The 20,863-nt window shown below is 46.9% G+C and overlaps 1 protein-coding gene across 1 annotated transcript in view; it reads left to right on the top strand.

Annotated features, from left to right (window-relative positions):
* The window catches only part of XKR6 (XK related 6), a 35,159-nt gene extending 14,420 nt beyond the window's left edge, over window positions 1-20,739 (top strand). The window contains exon 4 of the mRNA XM_027904481.1: window positions 19,291-20,739. Within this exon, the coding sequence (XP_027760282.1) occupies window positions 19,291-20,255 (965 nt within the window). The 3' untranslated portion in view covers window positions 20,256-20,739. The remainder of the gene's footprint in view (window positions 1-19,290) is intronic.
* Window positions 20,740-20,863: the final 124 nt, after the last annotated feature.

The following is a 20,863-nucleotide window of genomic DNA, read 5'->3' as shown; positions in this document are numbered from 1 at the left end:
TTAATTTAGGGGTTAAATTTTGCTGGTAAAATCAAGGTCACCACTATCTACAGCACCAGTAAGTCTGACTGCTCTCCCTTTCCTCCATAATTCCAGCATGTCCATCAGGGTTGTTTATAGAGGCCTCCCTCCTCCTGTTTATGCAGCCTTTTTCTGAAACCTCTCATCACGAGCTCTCCAGGCCTCCAAAGTGCTGACATGATGAATATGCCTTTCTACAACTCCTGCTAGAACTGCTCACATTTGCCAGCCCCCTTTCCCTGCTGCTTCCAGCATTATTAACCCTACTGAAAATGTAGAGATCATCTGCCAGGTCCGCCAGGGCGTTGCACAGATTGTTGGCCTCGCTGCGGAAAGCGCTGGGTGAAGTTTGCTGGGCTCTGCTGTGCTGCAAGTCAGACAACACGGCTGAATAATCCCTCCAGTCTTTCAAATCTGTGGCTCTTTCAGTTTGCCACTTCCAGGCATGGCTGCCTAATCCACTGAACAAGCTGCATCATTTTCCAACATCCCCCCCCCCGCCCTCCACTCCTTCCCACACCTCCTTCCCTTCTCCGGCTTTGCAGTTCCTCTGCTTCTCCACCACGCCGAGCCGGCTGCGCTTTCTTCCAAGGCAGCGCACGTCCCCGCCTGCCTTCCCGAGCCCTGGAGGGCTCTTTGCCTGCCACGCTCCAGCAGCCGAGCTCTCTGGGTCCCCAGCGCACCCTCTCCCCGCCTCCCTCCCCGCCTGTGCCAGGGATGCGGTCGCGCATCCCGGCGCTGCGCTGCTGATGGATGTGAGCAGCAGAGCTTGCTCAGCGCTCCCTGACTCAGGTGCAAGGATTCCTAGAGCTCCTCCATGCCCGTTCCGTGCTTCTGTCTTCCTCCTTCTCCTCCTCCTCCCGGCCAGTACATAATTATACAGGAGGAAATTAAATGCTGTGAGGAGCCGTTAGGAAAGGGAGCATCAAAGACTTCTCTTCAAGCAGGCAGAAACCAAAGGACTATGGATGTTGTTAGGAAGCCAATGTGCTTAAAAATCAAATCAAGTCTCTCCTGGCTCATCGTGTCCATGGGAGCAGTGGCTCATCACAGGAAGAGGCCAGTTCTGGCTTCAGCTTCAGCTACATCCCTGAGGGATTCACGCTGGCAAAGCAGCCCATGGCAGGGCTTATAAACCCAGGAACAGCCCCTGATAATGTGTCCAGGCTCCAGCTCTTTTCACGTGGTTCACACAGGCTCTCATGGATTCATGAAGTGCCAGAGCAAGGTCGATTTGCCATTTTCTGTGGCACATCCCTCCTCCAAGCCCAAATCCTCCCTGCTCTTCAGATTGCAACGCCAAGCCTGGTGCACAAAACCAAGCCAGGCTCCAGTTTTTCCCAAATGGGTCAGCTAATGTCCCCTTCTATTTAAGGAGCTTTGGAAAGGGAGTTACTGGAATGATTATCAGGAGGTTTTGGTTTTTTTTTTTTTTCTCTTGGTTTCTGTGTTAAGAGAGTAGTTGAGGAAAGAAGGGTGAATACACTGGAGGTCTTTACTCAGACCCAGAGCATCTGGTGGCAGAAAGTGCTGATCTTGTAAGGACTTGTAGAGGGGGATACACTCAGGTAAAGTTTAATTTCCTTGTTTTCGTGTCTATTGGGTGAGTGGAAGAAAGAAGAGCCTCATCATGCCTTGCAAGAGCCATTTTACCCTGAGAGGTACCTGTCTGAGAGGGTTGGGTGAAACCTGTGTTTGTTGTTCCTTCAGCACTCATAGAACAGAGTTTCACCCAAAAGTGAGAGTCCCCTGCATGGTCTGACAGCACCATCAGCTCAAGTGCTGGAGCTGGAACTGGAGGCCAAGACCCAGCATCAGTAAAGCTTGGGACAGCACCCTTGGGATTTCATAAAAGTCAGGATTCCTTCCTTTATCATGGCCCAAGCACTGGGCAGACCAGACCCCAGCTTAGCTGCCCTATCTGGGGAAGAACAGAAAATAGTACAGAGAGCAAAGAGGTAAGAACTTGGTATAGTCCATCAGGTGAGCAGGTCTGACCTGGAAGGTGCACACTGGGAGCCTGAGATGGAATACTTTGTGCTGTGGCTGCTGGGGCACGTGGATTGACATCAGCTCCTGAATATCCACATGGTGGAAGGAGCTGGTGTTGGTAGGCAGGTCCTTTGTGAATGATCCATCTGCTACAACCACAGCTGTGGGGGGGGCAAAACAGGGTCAACAGAAGGTAAGGGAAAAAGGATGTCTCCAAAACATGGATCAGCCCATGTCCAAGGCAGCTGAAGGAGGTGGGATGAGATGCTCAACCTCCAGCAGCGCCTTCCTCCAGGGATTCTGGACAGAAGCTGGGTGATGCATTCATACTTTTCCTTAGGGTTAGGCTGAAGGAGGTGATGGGTCACTGGAGAGGATGCAGCCCTGCCCCTCACTCAACTGCCCCTGAGGTTTAGGAGAGGATGGGCTGCAAGGATATCCATCTCTCAGGACTCCTGGACAACACCAGCCAGGGCACTAGCTCCGATTTAAACACCTTATTTGCAGGGGGAAACATAATATTAACAACAACAGAAAAGGCCCAGCAACCCAGATCTTCATTTCATAATCACTCCTGGCAGATAATCAACCTCACTTCTTGCGGAACAAACCATCCTCAACCCACTTCACCCCTCAGAGGTGCCAGTTCCTCCAAGCTGAATGGGAAGGAGTAGAAACAACCAGCTTAAAGGAGACACCCAACCTTTAGGCAGTCTGTGAGGTGAGAGGGATTCCAGGTTTTTCTGGTATAAATCTCCTCTTAAAGGGGTTTGCTTTCACTTTTTTTTTTCATGTGGCTTCTTTAAGGCTTAATGAGATTTAGCAGGAGCTCGAATGTCCTTCCACCTGTGTCACGAGTTCCTTACACAGAGATTTCCCTGGGAATCTTCCTGCATGAGACTGCAGTTTTCAGCACAGGATCTCTCCCCCCCCAAAAAAAGTCACATCTATCCACTGATGCTGCGGCCACCTCCTCTACAGTCCTGATATTGATCTGAAAGGGATTTGCAGTGGAAACCTTCATTTGGCAAAGTCCTGGAGTCTCCAGGGTTCTGCAAGGTGTCTGAACTCTCCACAGCCCACAATAAGTTCTCTGAAGCTGCTCATATATTTGAGGAAAAGCAACATTAACTTCAGAGGGATTTTGGGTCATTCTTTTAAAGCAGAGTGATACAATTTAGGCACTAAAGGGAGTTTCAGACATCTCAGCTCCGGGAGTGTGCTGGCTGCAGAGTTATCCTTAGTGGAGTTTGCAAATCTTATTGTCCCTCCTAAAGCAAAGCCCTATTTTTTGTTGCCTTCTCCTTCTTTCCGTACCGTGTCTGGGGACCACTTATGATCATTTGTGATCCTTTTTTGCAGGGGCACACTAAGATGCCTGTCACTTAGTTTAGAAGACTTAGCTGATCTTGCAGAGTATTGAAGGCCAAGCAGCAGGTTAGATGTCATCCTCTCTGCCCAGAGGAGGCATCCCTGGTAGAGCTGAGTGGATTTGGGATGAGCCAGCGTCAAGTTAAACCCTGCTGCACTTGAGTGAGAAGATTCCTGTGTGATAATGAACTAAGTCTAATGTGGAGATAAATCTCTCAGTTCATCTTCCCCCGTTGACAGGCCGATAGTTAACCAATAATATGCTGTGAATAATGGATGTGCTGGGAGCTGCCTTCTGTGTGAAATGTCCTGGGATAATCATAGGATGGGGAATATCTCAAGGCACCGCGACTTGTTGAGGAATGGCTTGAGATTTAAAACCAAGGCCATCTCTAAAGGATAACACATGAATGAATTACTTCTTACTCGGACCCCGAAGATCAAACAAAGCTTGTTAGCTGGGACAACTGAGTTAGAAAGGGATCTTCAGCCTTTAGTTGCTCAAAGGTGTGATTTTCAAACGACATCGATGTTGGCCTGAATGGAGAAGAGACTCATTAGGTTTGAAATTCCATCCTTTTCACCATCTCTGTTCTTGAGGGAGCACTAGAAGTCAGTGCAAGGTCCTTCATGCTGGCCTGGGCTGAGCAGCTACATCCATTGGAGAGCCCAGCAGAAATGGCCCAGCCCCTTCTTAGTGGAGAACCACCACTATGGGTGGGAAGTGCCAGGCTGGATGGAAAAGCACATGCAGGGAAAAGTGCTTGCTTTGGGGGGTGTTGCTGCCTGTTCTCCACAGATGTCGTTCAGTTTGGGTGTAACTAAATAAATTGCCTTCCAGCAGCGCTCAAACGTGAATCCAAAACCCCAAATTCAGTCTCTGTGACCTCACTACAAAAAATTGTCCCGTTTTGTGGAGTAACTAGACTTACCTGCCCTAGATGAGCTGAGGGCCACGCTTTCTACACGGGCATCAGACTCCACAGGGCTCAGCACAAAGAAAATTCCACATGGCATCTGCAGACTCCCTTTGGGATGGGTAAAACCCAAGCAAAGTCCTTTTCTTCCACATGAAGAAATCTTGTTCACTTTCTGACAGGTGTATTTTACCTGAGATTGGCCAGGAAAACTTCAATGTGTGACTAAAAGAGTCTTTCCTTCATAGCCTCTTCATTCAGAGGTGATTCAGAGGGGGCAAGGTCTACCAGAGTCACACTCTGGACTTTTGCTTGGGCTCTGAGACAGATCATAAGGAAAAAAGAAGCTACAGCTTTGCCCAAAGAGCTGAAGGCATATTCTTTTTCCCTTTTTCTCATGCCATCTCTTGGGGAACAGAAGAAACGGGAGACATCCATCACTCAGCTCTGTTTCCTTGTGACAGAAGAGCCATGAGCAGAAAAGCAGTTGCTCATTGCCATGTGGGCAAGGGACCCCACCAGTCATGTTCCTGCTGAAGGGGCTTGGCAGGGAGGAACCGGGGTCATCAACCTTGGAAGTTTGTCCTGATCCCACCACAGGTTTCTCTTTTTAAACGTTCACCAGCAGACCAAGGAGGCTCCTCACAAAATGCCCAAATATCTCTGAACTCATAAGCAGCTCGCCTGGGAGGCCACTCATATGACTCAGGTGCTTTGCCAGACTGGGGCATATGGCTCTGTTCCTGCCTTCCCTCCTCGTCACCAGAGCCGGATGACAGGGAGCAATTTGGTGCCCTGCTTGAAGCGAGTCGCTGGTCCCCCGCCAGCTCCCAGCAGCATCAAAAAGCCATCTCCACAGTTGGCAGTGGGCACTGAGGACGCCTTGCTCTGGCATGCTGAGAGCAGGCCAAGCCTGAGGCGGGCTGGCATGGGCAAGCTCGCCCTATCATCAGCCATATTGTCCCAGCGCGGCGGGGAGGGATCGGATCCAGGAGCCTTTGGAAGCCAGTGATGGGGTTGGGTTTTTTTTTTAAATTCCAATGGGCTTTGGAGCCTGCCCAAGGAGAGACATCATCCCTCAGCCCATCCCCACCTGCAGCTTCCCTGTCCGCCACCTTGCCATGTCTCTGGCTCTTATTTTGGGAATGCTGATGAAACCCCTTCTGTTCCGGACCACGTGTCACCGTCACACACAGGACACAGCACAGCCAATAAAGATGAGTCACCGTTCACGGGACAGCGCTGGCACTCGGCCAGTGCTGCCAATTTTAGGTTTTGTCAGACTGTGGCAGTCACTGGGAAGGGGTTACATCATCACAGCACCACACAAGCATTAGCTCATGCTGTTCCCAGGAGCTGCACGGCAGATGGGAAACTGAGGCATGGAGAGAGAGGCTGGAGTAGCCTGAGGCCTTGGGGAGGATCCCTACTCTGCAGGCTCCTGGGGAGTGCACGTCAAGCAGATTCCACACAGGAAATTAAAGGTTTTTTTGGGTAATTTCATGCTGCAGGCTTTCTTGGAGACGGTCCTCTCATGGCAGGTTTTGATCAGAGCATAGGAAAAGGTGGCTGCACCCTGCTGTGGAACTGGCTGGTGAAATGCATGGAAATTCAACTCTTTTTGTCTTCAGGTTGCTCTAGGGTGCAATGCTGGATGAACAGGGAGCACACAGCCACTGGGGTGTGCAAAAAAACATGGGGAAGATGCTTGGTGGGTGCTGGACAGGGAATCCTCTGTGCTTCTCCTCATGATGGAGATGGAGAGGGAGCAGGTCAGGTTGATGCGACTCAGAGTTGCTGAATATTGGAGGAAAGAACTTTCTTGCTTCAGCAACTATCAATTGGGTTTTTTTTATGATTAGCTTGAGGTGACAGTCCTGAGTCTGGGAGTGCAGCAGATTCACTGAGTCAGTAGAAATCTCCTGAAATGACTTTTGCCCTAAGTGGCATTTGACCAGCCTCATGCTCTCAGGGCCTTCAGTGCATCCATGTCTCCCCACAGATGATCACTGACAGGGGGTGTCCACCAGGCACAGCTGTATCTGTAGCACAGGAACCCATATCTGATGTACATTATAAATCTTAAGGTGCAAAGAGATGTTTGCAGCAGGGGAATGGGTTTGTAGTTTGATCTCAGCCTGACCTTGAGGAAGGACATTAATCTGTTGAAGAGGCAGCCTCAATTCCATCCTGAACTCACAAGAGGAGGCAAAAAGACCCAGGAGACAAGGGACAAGCCAGGATGAGCGTGACTTCACGTGCTGAGTTCTGGCCTGCTGCACATCACTTAGATCTCTGCTGAGCGTTCAAAGCATGGGAAGCAGAGGAAGAAACGGGTTCTTGCTGATATCCTTGGAAATCAGTGTCCCTGGTGCCTTCAGCTACCCCACTGCGAGACAGCACCAGCTGCACCACATCCGTTCTTGTCACTTCGTCACTCCCCCTCACAGAAACGCTCTGCCAGACTCGCTTCATTGATGCCAGTCCTGTGCACTCTCCGGGAATGTTGAGATGTTCCTCCTTTTCAGGACACCAGTCCCCTCACCCGCAGCGGTGCTGATGCAATTCCACCGCGGGCCACCTGCATAACATCAAAGGTTTATAAACCATAAGGTCAGCAAAGTGTGCTCTGCTGACACGTCTCCAAACACGCTGGATGAAGGGCTTTCACTCGGCCGGTGAGTGTGAACCAAGCTGGGTTTCCTTCCTCGTCCCCCTCAGGGAAGCATTTCCACCACTGGGAAGAAGTTATTTCTCTAATGGCCTGCAAACTTTCTGTGTCCAGACCAAGCCATTAACCAGAGGTGGTTTGCAGGATCCCTGTTTGGTGCTGCCACAGACTGTTTGAAGCGTTGCCTTGTTGTTGTCTCGTCTCCAAGGAAGTAGCTGTGGGAGCTGTGTTTACAGCAGGAGGCTCCTTCCCTAAGCCCTGGCAGAAGATGATGCTTTCCCAAATCTGGTGACAAGTCTGCTGGGTTTTATCTAAACAAGTCAGAACATGAGCACAGCCATCAAATCTTGGTCAACCACGTGGTTCAATTACCAGCACAGCCCTTGGCACATTTTTAGCTCCTGGCAGCCAGCACCAACCCAAACAATTCCTGTGCTTGGCTCAGGTGATGGCACAGGCCAAGAACCATCCTCACCAAGCACTCTGGGCTGGGCTGCCCTGGTTTGGAGGCTGAGACAGAATGGATGTAACAGTCAACAGAATTAGGCTTTGATTAGTTGCTGAGCTCTGGGCACGGGGTCCCAGGTTCAAAAGCTGCCCCAGACCCATGCCAAGGAAAAAAAGATTCTCATGGTTGTTCTCCAAAGCAGACAGCAGAACTCCTTGGGCTTTGCTTTCCAGAACTGATATGGTTCTCCCCTGTTTTTCAGAGTATTTTACCCCTACTTACAAGATTACAGCATCCTATCAACTTGTTTGAGGTAGATTTACATTCTCCTCGATAGCTGTGGTTCTCAGATGATTTTTTTAAAAAAGGATGCCAAGATAGAGATGCTGCAACAAATGTCAAATGCACGGTGTCAAAATGCCCATTTATTGCATGTGTCTGTGGAGTTGTGAGTTGTTTCATGCCAACTATCCCTACTCAGAACATAGAAATGGCTGGGGAAAGATTGTATTTGAAATGGAGCCAGGCATTTTCTTAGCAAGAGGTTTTTCTCCCCATCTTGGTACATTCCAGAAGTTCCATGAGGTGTGTTTCTCTTCTAAGGGCTCCTAATGGTAGAGTTCAAATATCATTAGGTCTGAAATCTCAGTATCGGAGGCTCATTCTGATATTTTGGGGATGTAAACTGGAAGTGACTCTGCTGGATTCAATATACTAAAGAATCTTAGCAAAGTATTGGCCACTCAAAGTTATGACTAAAGTGTCCTTCGTAAAGAACCAGCTGTTGAATGTGCAATGTGATTTTTCCTCCAAGAATAACTCCTCTTGGATTTTGTCCTCTTATTCTTCCCAGTTAAAGAAATCACATCTTTAGGGTGGGGGTTTTTTGGCTTGTTCTTAAAAAAAACAAACAAAAAACCCCCAAACCAAACAAAAACCCCACAAACAAACAAACAAACAACACCCCCCCCCCCAAAAAAAAAAAAAAAACACAACCAAAACAAACCTATTTTAATTAGCAAAGCATCAAAAATCAAGTCTCAACAACCAATGACCACATAAAACTGCACATCTAACCAAGAGGCTACAAGGGCAGCAGTCATACTTGGGTGACTTTAGCCTATAGAGATCCATGGTAGCTCCATGCCAATGGTGATGCTTTGCTCTCCAGATCAACTATCAAAGTAGCTTAGGTAGACTTTTTTCCCACCTTGGGTGCTTTGGGTAAGATTTGGATATCTCTGAACATTTGGATGTCTGTGTAGGTACAAGGATCAGACTACTCTGATTTCTGAACTGAGGAACCAGAGCACAAGAGGAACCAGAAAGCAGACCAAGAAATAGCAGTGGAAGCCTTTAGAGGTGGCTTGTGCCCTTCTCTGGTGTTCCTTTCAGGTTGAACCAGGTTTCTGTGACAGGCTCTACTGCCCTGGAACATCTCCTGCAAAGAAAGAATTCGCTTTGCTTGCACAGATTTAAATCCTTGCTGGAGGTGTTGTCAGAACACCCTGGTGGAGCATTTTGAGTGAAATCTCTTGAGGTGTCTTGAGGAGCTCCACATCCTCTTGTCTGTAGCTGTTCACTTTTAGAGACTCAGGTGGGGTTCTTTGTCAGTGTGATTCTGAGACAGCAGTTAAAGGCTTCAGATTAACAGGGATTTAACTAAAAGTCTTCATAATTACAGTGATGACTGTGCAGAGGGTACCTTGGCCTGAATAGAGCAGCAATTCATGCAGCTTTTGACAAAATTAGACACATATAAGACTTCTCATGCTCTATTTCCAAACAACCTAATCTGTGCCCGGGAAGTCCTGGCTGCTGCTTTCCCAGCACATTTCTAATTGCAGAATTAAACCAGGTGACTGATATCTGGAGGAATTCTGGCCAAGCTCACACCGGACCATCTCTCCTTTGTGCATTTGTGGCATTAGAAGACAGAGTTGTTGGTTCTGAGTGTCTCTATCAACTTCAAGACTACCCTGCCCACACGAGATTCAGAGATCTGTGAGGTTTGTGCCCAGGGAAAAGATGTACTTGGGCATATTGGGAAAGATCCTAGAGAAGTGTTGGGACTTGTGTGAGATAACCTGAGTCCTCACTGCTGGGTTTTGAGTTACTGGGCTACATGAACCCCAATTTAAGTGAAAGCAGCTACTCTAGTTGAAAACACCATCAAACATATCCCCACACCAACATCAAAGCCACTATCAGTAAGATTAATGAGATTTCTGGTTTACTTGCCAAAAAACAACAAAGAGCTGTTCTGTATTAACACCCTCAAAACAGCATCCACCGAAGTGGAACAACCTGCTTTTGGTTGTGAATTCTTTTCTCTACCTTTTCTTAACATTTAGAACTAACATTTATTCAAAATGAAAGAGCCATTTCGAAATAAATAACTTTGTTATAAATAATGTCATAATAATTAATTTCAAATCAACAGGGACTCCAAAAGTAAGACTAGTCCTGTGGTGTGTGTGTCCCTACTCCATGATTGCCTCCAGCTTCTTCAGGACTGAAACTATTCACCAAATTCATCCAAAATTCCTGAGCGGTCTTAGACACCTGCCATGCATTTCTCCCTTCAAAATGTGTGTTTGTGAATTTAATTTCCTTTAAGTCCACCTTAGACTCCCATCAGAGTCTCTGGTGGCAGGCTGGACCTTCAGAAGAGGCTGTTTTCCATAAGGCAGGATTTGTCTCTGGCTCTAGCAATGGACTCACACTGACATTTTCCTCAGACATAACTTTGGGAGCACAGCTGAGACCAGATTCCTAGAGGGATCAACCTGTAGTGCTAAAATAACATTTTTCTGGCACAAAGCTGCCTGCACATCTGAATTAGACTTTACCTAAGCTCTGCCTGCCATGCCTGGGCTCCCCAGAGCTGTCCAGACACAGCAGCCACCTGGACCAATTTTCTCTGCCCAGCCTGGAAAATCTGATAATATGAGAGGCTCCATCTCCAGGAGCTGAACCACAGGTCTTCCACATTATTTTTAACATGATGAAGGGGATTATATGACCATGTTTTTGATAGACAGAGGACTGTGATCAGATTCTGTCTATACCTGTAATGCAAACGGTGTTAGAGCCCAGGCACTGGCACTTAGGTGATCGTGTTAAGTTGGTCTCTGGAACAGTTTTGGCCAGCCAGCCCTTTCCCAAAGCTTTCCCAAGCGTGAGAAAACAAGTTCACATCGTCCAGGAACCATTCCCATGAGGCAGATTGGATACAACTACTGAGAGAGTTTAATTGCATGGACATGGCAGGCTCTGCCAGTTGGGCTGAGGATCAACAAATAGTCCTGGCTCTGTTTCTCCTTTGCTGGTTCAGATACCACCACCAGGGTCTCCCCAGGTCTGGATTCCCACGTTTCCTTCTCCTCTCTGCTGTTTCTTAATGAGCTCTTACGTGGTGGCAAGTCACTATACAGGACCAAAAATCTCGGTTATCCAAGTGAGGTGAGGATTGTTTGAAGATCTGTGCATATATAAGGACTAAGATTTGACCTAAGTGCTGCCAGAAATGTTTCAGCTCTGGAACAGGCATCAGCAGCTTTTTTCCCTAAATAAATAGGGAAAAACTGATACATCTGCAGCCAGCATCCTAGGAAAGGGACAAGGATATTATGGAAAGCAAATAGTGGAATTTCATGCCAATGAGGACTGTTAATACAGGCCTGTTGGGACTAGCCTTCTTCTCAGTGGTGTAACAGAGGGATCTTATCCTTCTGCTACCACTTGAGGATGGTGGTAACTCTGGCTGGCTGTTCTAGGAAACGCCACTTCAGTATCTCCTCTGATGGATCATGGCACCCTTCTCACATCAGGTGTGTGTTGGGGGGTTGTTTTGCCTGCTTGGCCTTCAGTGGTATAAAATCACTGTGTTGTGTTACTTGATTTTGTTCATGTTATGTTGCATCTGTCCACTTCTGCTCTGCAGAAGCCCAGTGTGGGCTATTCTGCTCATCTTGGAGCCAGGAACAGGGTTTCCCAATCCTGCTTTCTGCTCTCCTTACCTTGCTGGGACTCAGGACTATCTCCTGAGCTCCTGTGGGGAGCTGATGGATGCCAAATCTTTGCCACTGAGGGTGCTTTTCATCTTATCCACTTCTCCTTGTTTGATCGGTCCAGTTTGATCCCCATCCCTGGAAGTGTCCAAGGACAAGATGGATGGGAACCTGAGCAACCTGGTCTAGTGGAAGGTGTCCCTGCCCATGGCAGAGAGTTGGAACAAGATGATCTTTAAGATCCTTTCTGACTCAAACCTGTCTATGGCTCTGTGATCCACACTCCAGGCAGAGTTAATGGAGCACTCCCAGACAGCATTCTTTGGGTGATGCTTCAGGAAGATCTTCTTCATGAGTGTTTTAAAACAGGGTGGGGAAGCTTTGCCCATCCTGACGTGGTGGGCGGCATCCAACATTTTCAACAGGAGATCTGACACTTGGCCGAGGTTACACAAGGACAACCCAGAAGAGGGGGCAGATTATCCCATTTCTGCCTGGCCCGAGGTGCTCGTGCCTCTCACAGAAGGATCAGTCAGGAGTCCAGGAGGAGATACAAGACTCGATGGCCGCGGGGCCTGAGCTGGTTTGGCAGTGCCCGAGTTCACAGAGGAAATGAATAGGAGGAGACACGACAGAAGCAGTTGAGATAATGAGAACACAGATCAGACGAGTTGTGGCCGGTCACCTCTTCCAGCAGCACAGAAAAAGGGGCACTGGGGAGAGCTGAAAGGCAGCAGGATGAAAGGAGGGGGGGGAAAGAGAGTCCTTTCCGAACACAATCCCCAGCGAACCCAAGGACCTCAGTTCCTCACGGCTGTGCTGAGGCAGGGGCTGGGGGGGAAGGAGCTAAAAAAGGGATTCAGCATTTCTGGGGTCATTAAGAGCATCTTAATTTAGCCGAAGGAAAAGGTTTCAGGAAGCGGCATTTCAGGACAGGAGCCAGCCTTTAACTGTCGAGGGGTGGGAGGGCAACTCTCCGTGTGAACAAGCTGTTCTGAACTTGCCTTGTTGTGGCTTTTCTCACAATGAAAGGTTTGGGAACATGGATGTTCCTCTGGTCTAATGTGGAAGAGCCCTCCTTGTCCTACCTTGGACATAGACTATCCTGTATGGAAACTCAACACAAGCCTTGTGTCAAGAAGTCCCAGTGGGATCCAGTAGTAGAATCCCAGGTCTGGTTATCCAGACCTACTTGGAAATACGTCCCTGAAGTGAGTTACTTACCTTTGTTTCCAGCCTTTCCCAGCCACTAGCGGTTTTGTATTCCTTATGGACATGTGCCACTGATTCCTGTGGGAGTTGGACCCTGGAGAGAACAGGGTTGTGATGCTCCTCGAGGGAAGGTCTCAAGGGCTCCCTAGGAAAGGAGCAGGTGCTGAGGATTTGACATTTACCCCTTGCTTGATGTAACCAAAACATTTTCCATGAGGAAGCAGCTAAGGATGTGACACTGGTGTAACATCTCTTCCCAGCCTTCCCAGTGTTAAGCTCCGTTTTTCATCCCTGGTCACTCCAGTTCTGAGCAGAGCCCAGAGGTGTCACATAGATATGTGGAGGCCATTCCTAGGTCAGACTGATGAATTATGTTCATAGTGCTCGTTGCCATAATGCACTGGTGGAGAAACTGGTTAAGGCAGTGCCCTGAAATCCTCTGAGGAAAACGAATGGCAAAATGGCCTATGCAGCCCTTTATTATTTGTTCTATATTTTTTTCATGTTAAAAGGGACAAACAGAGAGGGAAAAAGAAGGAAAGAAGACCAAAGTCACATCCTCCTCAGATGGGAAAGAGTAAAGAATGATCAAGCATCAAAATCCATTGGGAAACAACGAAAATCAGATCTAGGGTCTGATTCCAACCCCTTTTGCTCTGAGGCAAATAAATAAAAACAGATCAAAAATTAAGGGGGAGCGACTTACAGGCAACGCTGTTACAAAAGCAGGGTCTGGCTTGATCTCTTTTGTACATAAATGCATTTTCACTCTGCGTGCATTGAAATGAAAGCCTGTTCCTCAGCTCCCACTGAGCTCCAGGGAGGAACGTGCCACCCAAAGGGGAAAACACGATAACAGGGTTCACAGCACGGAGGCCTGAGCAGGCAGTGAGCGATGGGGAGGAACTGAGACGTGGCACTTGGCATTAAACAAGCTCTGCCTTTGCACAGGGACTGATGGAAGGGTTGGTGCCACACAGAACGTTTGCTGTTCAGCTCAACCGGGAGAAATGTTGGTATCTTCCCGTTTTGTTTTAGTAGAGTCTTAAGGAGAATTCATGTCAAAAAAAAAAAAAAAAAAATAGCACTGTTTAGGCCTAATTTTCAACTTTAAAGGGACAGGCACCACAGGAAATACTTAGGGGATATGCTACAGCAACTGCTTTCAAATTCCTGACAGCCAACAACCTGCAGCTGGATTTGTGATGAAAACTGTACATACCCCTAGTGAAAACCCTCTCTCCTCAGCTGAACCACACTGCAAGCAAGGCAAAAATGGGTATATTGTTCATTTTAAACATTCATTTTGTGTGCGTGTGTGTTATTTTTTCACGGCCTTTATTAGACTAGTTGTGAAACCATGTGTAATTGCATACCAGGAATAGTCTGGATAGATGGGGATGGCTTTCCTGTTTTTATTCTGGGCTTTAAAAACAGCAACAGCAATATAAGGAGAGTCACTGTTTTGATTCTTTCATGTGGATGTGGATTTTTCAAAGATCCTCATTACAAATCTTAGATGACCTTTTATTTTTCTGGACCATCAGTAGGAACTGGGGGATGGAAACCAAAACAGGATAAAATTCAGCATGTCCCTGTGAGCTTCAGCAAGACATCCCTGAACTCAGAGTGGTTCAGACTCTCTCCTCTGGTATCAAATTGCTGCCTGCATTATACTCAAGTCCACTCATATTTTCATGATCCAAAGCAATGGCTCTTGTTTCCCTTTCTCAGAGCATCAATTCCTTGGTCCAGCATTGTCAGAAATACAATGGTTTTTATCCCTGCCTTATTTCCCACCTCTTTCTCACCTCTCTTCACCATTTACTGTTGCACAGCCTTTGTGCCCCTTGTGTTCACCTCACCACTGAGGACTGTTCGTGAGCTCCCCCTGAGAAAGGCAGAATTACTGAGGGAAGAAATCAGAATCGAGCCAGTTCGAGATAGTTGTTGAGTTCAGCTCCAAATCAAGACACCTAAACAAAGGTGTTTCCGATGGAGGTGTCTCCATGCAAAGAGGGAGTCCAATCTCCCTTTGTATTCAGTGGAGATATAGACAATACAGCCACAGTGTCTAAATAATGACCTTCAGACAGCTCTGGCCATAATGACTAAGGAAACAATTTCTTTTTGAGTGTCACCCAATGTCGTTTGAGGTGCCATAACTACCTTGCCTCACTCCAGCTCCCAGCTCAAAAATGTTCCGGTCTTCTGTGTGCGAGTTTGTCACATCTGCCAGCTCCACATGGAGGTCTGGAATATCCCAAAGCATCTCAAGTGTTGCTGGATTCCCACTTGTGGTGGTTGCACTAAGCCCTCATTCTGTACTGAGTAAAGTCAGAGACATTGTTTAAGCGTGGACACCCTGGGGTGAGTCTCTACTGAATCCTGCCTGAAATGCCTTGGCAAAGTGCATTTTGATGTGAAGATCTATTCCCTGCTTTCATTTGGATCTTAAAGGAGACCTTGGGTAAATCCTTTAAATCTTAGTGCTTCATCTGTCAAATGGGACATTACGGACCTCTCCCTTTCTGTGCTGAATGTAGGTTAGGAGATGTCTCACCGTGAGGACTTCAGGGCTTGTCACTAAAGGGATCTGGGGGTTTAATTCTTGTGATGTGTCATTCAAGGCACAGGGACTTGACTCCTCAGTGGTGCTGACTTAGGCCTGTGAGTCACTCTTCGGTTCCTAGCAGGTGACAGGAGGAGTTCAAAGGCTGTTGTACAGTCTGAAGACAATCCCAGCCTATGCCAGTCTGACTTGCTATGGGTAGGGGGGATACAGATCCCACTGATTCAGCCCCATAGTAACTGACCTCCTCCTGGCTTGAGAATGCCCACAGATGTGGTTGTGCACGGTGGGAATGTTCCACTCCTGAGAGTAAGAACAGAGTGGGAGGAGTGGGAGTGGGTTTTCTAAAGCGATTTCAGTTTTTACTCAACCTCATCTCTTTGATAAACAAACCTTGGGAGGGGGTTTGAAACCTACTCATCGTAGATGAAGGTGCGTCAGTCACCATGTGCAAAACTCATAATCAAAATAAAAAGTTGCTTCTCATATGATCCAACTTTCCAAGACTTTTTGTTCTAGTTATGATTGGAGAGATCTCTGTAGCTGGTTGGAAACAGGGTCTGGAGAAGTGGAGGGGGAAAAAGGAGACAGTTTGTCCCACGGTCTGTGAGAATTGTAAGTTGTGTGAGGATGTCACAGGGAAAGATGGGAATGAGAAAGTCGCGGTTAAGACGAACAAAAGTGCTGTGTCATTTAAGTCTTTATGAAATAGGCAGGGAATAATTTCTGTGGCAGCACAGCAGGAAGGGTTGGAGAAGTCTTCATATCTCCCCACGATTGCTGCTGACATCCACCTCCAGACCTCAGCGCCTCACACCCAGGTCCATCACTAGGATGCCAAAACTCACATTCAGCACAGACTCGTGAATTTTCAAACAACAGCAGAAACATGTCAAAGTGTCTGGAGATACTCCATTACCTCCCTCAGATCCTGGTGCAAACGAGCAGACAACGAGCAGTTTGTGAGGGTAGGACTCATCCCGCCTGACTGCCTGTGCTCTCCTCCCCTGGCAAGGGATGGAGTCAGACACCTTGGGAGCATGAGTCAACCCCTCCCTGTCCCACACATGGATCTTAGGACAGGGTGAATCACTTTCTGGGGGTGTCTGCCTCTCTCTGCTGACTGGCAGAGACGTTCAGATGACTATCAGCAGGCAGGGACCGTGCGATGCGAGTGACTCAACACACCTAATCTCAGCTCTGTACAATTTACAGCTCTGCCTGCGATTAGTGGAAGGTTCTGCCCTGAAAACCTTACAGAAAAGCCTTTCTGTGTAAACTGAGGGGTTGTTTCATGTGTATTTTATTCCTCTCTCTACTCTAGAATAAATGAGCCCAACAGAAACATTTTTAAGCCAGGGTGACAAATCTATCTCCTGAGGGTTGGTGCTGCTTGAGTTTCAGGGTACAGGTACACCTAATGCCCTACAGGTTTCCAGTAAAACAGCACTAAAATATACAAGTTTCTAGTAAAACAGCATTAAAATAAGACAATAAATGACATATATTTTCCTGCCAATCAGAGAAAGTTTTTAAACTGATTAGCTAAAAGATACTGCAACAAACAGTACTTACACTCTTTACTTTAAAATTGTGTGGCATCACTCAGCCTTCCAGAACCGTTAATTATGTCTACCAAAAATGTAACACATCTGGTAGGTTAAAAATAAATCTAATCTACATCTGCTTGGGGCTGAGGATGTTCACATTCAGAAGTTTCTATCCAGACTGAGGGAGATGGGCCTGTTTAGTCTGGAGAAGAGAAGACTGAGCAGGGATCTCATAAATCCATATAAATATTTCCTAGGCGGGTGCCAAGAAGATGGTACCACTCTTTCCAGTGGCAGGACCAGGAGCAATGGCCACAAACTAAAGCACAAGAAACTCCATCTCACTATGAGGTAGAACTTCCCACTGAGGGTGGCAGAGCACTGGGACAGGTTGTCCAGGGTGGTTGTGGAGTCTCCCTCTCTGGAGACATTCCAAACCCACCTGGATCTCCAGGGGTGTTTTCCGACCTGAACTATTCTCTGATTCTGTGATTAGAATCCCCAAGTCCCATAACTATTGTTTCTTATTGAGGACTTAGAACTTGGGGGAATTCATGGTTTTCTTAAAGCTGGTAGATTCAAGCTTCTCTCTTTGATAAGGCCACTGGTCTTACTGGTATGTGGTTTGTTGTTTTGTTTCTGTTTTTTTTTTTTTTTTAATTTCGTCTGAAATGCTAAAGCAGCTGTGAGTCCAAAGACAAAGGGTTCAGAGAGATAAGCTGATGGAAAGACACAGTTTTGGTGGACCTGCAGGCTTTGAGAATTCCAAGGAGGGGTAGAGATGGAGCTCTGTCATCCTTCCTGGCCACCTTCCTCATCACTTCTCCTCCAGACATAGATAGGTTGGAAGGGGGGAAATCTAACTCCACAGCACTGTAGGGTAGGCTCCTCAAAAAGAAGGTAAAGTCTATGGAGTGAGGTCTGAAGAGCAAGTAGATCTTATTTGCATTCCCAGGGAAGCCAGGCCCCTGTGGGAAGAGAGAAAACAAAACAGGAGATGAAGAAATTTAGGGGGATTGGGCACTTTAGATTTTTAACCCTGAGTAGCTGCAGAAAGATGTTCGTGGGGATTTTTAGAGCAGGAAAATTAAATTAAGAGCTGGTTGGAACCAGATGATCATTAAGGTCCCTTCCAACCCAGGCCATCCTCTGCCTCTCCGACCTTCTAATATGTAACACATCAGAGAAAGAAAGGTGTTATTATTTGTTTTGCTTGCAACCATTAGCATTTTTCCTTTAGTATTTATAGTTGATGCTCCCAGACAAATCTTTAGCCAAGGCCCAATCAAACTACAGCTACCAAATTACTGAACTTCCCAAACATGGATTTTGGTCCATCATCTGTTCCCTCACTTTCAAAAGAGTTGTCCAGTGAGCAGCAGTGGGAGCAAAGGAATGAGGTGCCAGTGGCTCCTTCTTTTCCCAGGAATCTGTCAGTTAATTTTTTATTGTGATGCTTTGCTCAGTGAGTTGTTCAATTTACCCTTGTGATGATCAATGTCTCTTTTTTTATTTTTAAAGACATCTGAAGTGTAGTGGGGCACTGTTTTATCTTTTGGAGAAAATGAATTGTTGAAGTGTTGGTTGGGATGATGAATTAGTTGAGATGATGGTGGTTTGAGTTCCCTTTGGAGAATCATGGGATGACTGCTAAGGGTGATCCCAGGGTTGGCATCGCAGGCACTGATGAGAAAAATCCTCAGGGTCTGAGTGCTTTGGGCAAGGGTGGACCAGATCCAAGATCTCCTCAGAGGGTCACACCGGGAGCAGAAACAGGGCTGGAGACACAACTGTGACTTGGATCTATGGTCCATCCAGGAGACAAGGCTGGAGATGAGCTTCCTCCAATACATGTCTTCAGTCCATCCAGGGCAGGGCATGTTCTGAAGGGATCAGATTCTTTGTTTTGGGACTATTTGGAGGGTATTCATGAGTCTTGATGCTCCCTGTGTTTATATATTTATATGCATGGGACAAAAAACCTGCCTGTTTCTCCCAAAGGCAAATGCAAATGGAGGTTCCTGTGTAAGGCAGAATCAATGGGAATGTTGCTCATACAGAAGTATTTTAGGGTGAGAAAGAATCCATGCAGCTGCAGGGAGTATGGATGTCCTGCTGTTGCAGTGGTGTGTTCCAAGATAGATTCCTTTCTACAGAAAATAACCTCCATGCTTGGGATGAAGCACTTAGGTGGGATCTGGATTTCAGATTCTCAGATGTGGATCCAATCAGGATGAGCACGGGGGCTGTTCCCTGATAAAAGAGAAGAGCTGGGATGGGGTGGCAGAGCCAGTGGCTCATGGAGAACGGGACAGCATGTCAGAGAACTCCTGAATGCAGCATCCTTTCTGATTCCCACACTGATATTTCTGTATTTCTCTCCTCCAGACTGTAAGGACAACCTGACGTGAGTTGAACCTTCAGGCTCCCGAGCCTGCCCCCCGATGCAATAATTTAGTGAGCAGATGATGTTTTCAACCAAACCTCCTGTCTAACCCAGTGGATCTGTGTGTCTTCCGGCAGGTGTGTCCTCTGTGGCCTCCCTGATGTCCCTGGCTTGGGTGCTAGCCTCCTATCACAAGCTTCTTCGGGACTCTAGGGACGACAAGAAGAGTATGAGCTACAGAGGGGCCCTCATCCATCTCTTCTGGCGCATCTTCACCATCTCATCCCGAGTTATTTCTTTTGCTCTCTTTGCTTCCATCTTCCAGCTCTACTTTGGGATCTTTGTAGTGGTCCATTGGTGTGCCATGGCTTTCTGGATCATCCATGGTGGGACAGATTTCTGCATGTCTAAGTGGGAGGAGATCCTCTTCAACATGGTGGTAGGGATTGTGTACATTTTCTGCTGGTTTAATGTCAAGGAAGGGCGGACTCGATACCGAATGTTTGCGTATTACACGGTGGTCCTGACGGAGAACGCGACCTTGACGCTCCTTTGGTATTTTTACAGAGATCCCGACACCACTGACTCATATGCCGTGCCAGCACTGTGTTGTGTCTTTCTTAGCTTTGCTGCTGGGATAGCTCTGATGCTGTTATATTATGGTGTGCTGCATCCCATGGGGCCAAGAGCTAAGATCTTTGCCAGCTCCTGTTGCGCCGAGCTGCTCTGGGGCATTCCTTTGCCCCCCGATGTTGAGCCCATGGCGCCCCAAACCCCTGGGTACCGGGGGGCCCAGGCTACGCCCACCAGAGCGGTCACGGAGCAACAGGAGGAACTCACAGCTGACACTTGCTTGCCCGTTTTCCAGGTGAGAGCAATGGTTCCATCTACTCCATCTGGGCGACCCTACCCCCCCGAGGGGCCTCTCATTAAGATTGACATCCCAAGAAAAAGATATCCTGCCTGGGATGCTCATTTTGTAGACAGGAGGTTAAGAAGAACTATCAACATCCTCCAATATGTCACCCCCACAGCTGTAGGTATTAGGTATAGAGATGGACCTCTCTTATATGAGTTGCTACAATATGAATCTTCACTTTAAAAGCTCCTTAAAGCAAAAGTAAAAGAGGGGACCTTATTTTTGTTTACGGTAAACACAGATCATGAAACAAACACAAACCTTCAGATAAGCTTTCTTTCTGGTTGCTGTATGTATAAAAAAAAAGAAAAAAAAAGATATTCTCTATGTTTTGTAAGTAAAAACAAAAAGAAAAACTTTTCTTTTGTTTTTTACACACAAGAAACAGTATTTCAACTTCCACACCTAGGATTCACAGGTGGAGAAGGAGGCATCTCCACATCAGTTTTATACCGTACACCAAGTGTAGAACATTATTTATGGGATTGGTGCTGATTGAAAAATAAAAAAAAAAAAACAAACAAACAAACCTACAACTGCCTTATGCCCTTAGGTGCTGAGTTTCATTAAGTACTGTCACCTTTCTCATGCAAAACTCTTTGATGATTATATGCCAGGAAAAAAGAAAAGAAAAAGAAAAAAAAAACCGAAACAAAACAAAAAAAAAACCTGAAATGCAAACCTTAAAAGTAAAAACAAAAATAGTTAAAAAAAATGAACAACAACAACAAAAAGAGAGAAATGTATAAAAAAGAAAAGTCCTGTTGCTTTTATTGGATTTAACAGAAAAA

This window comes from Empidonax traillii, unplaced genomic scaffold (assembly GCF_003031625.1).
Source record: "Empidonax traillii isolate 1590-97213 ecotype Southwest subspecies unplaced genomic scaffold, ASM303162v1 scaffold1060:size1239554, whole genome shotgun sequence".
NCBI lineage: Eukaryota > Metazoa > Chordata > Aves > Passeriformes > Tyrannidae > Empidonax > Empidonax traillii.
Note: the sequence above shows the minus strand (reverse complement) of the source record. Positions and strands in the feature narration are given on the sequence as shown.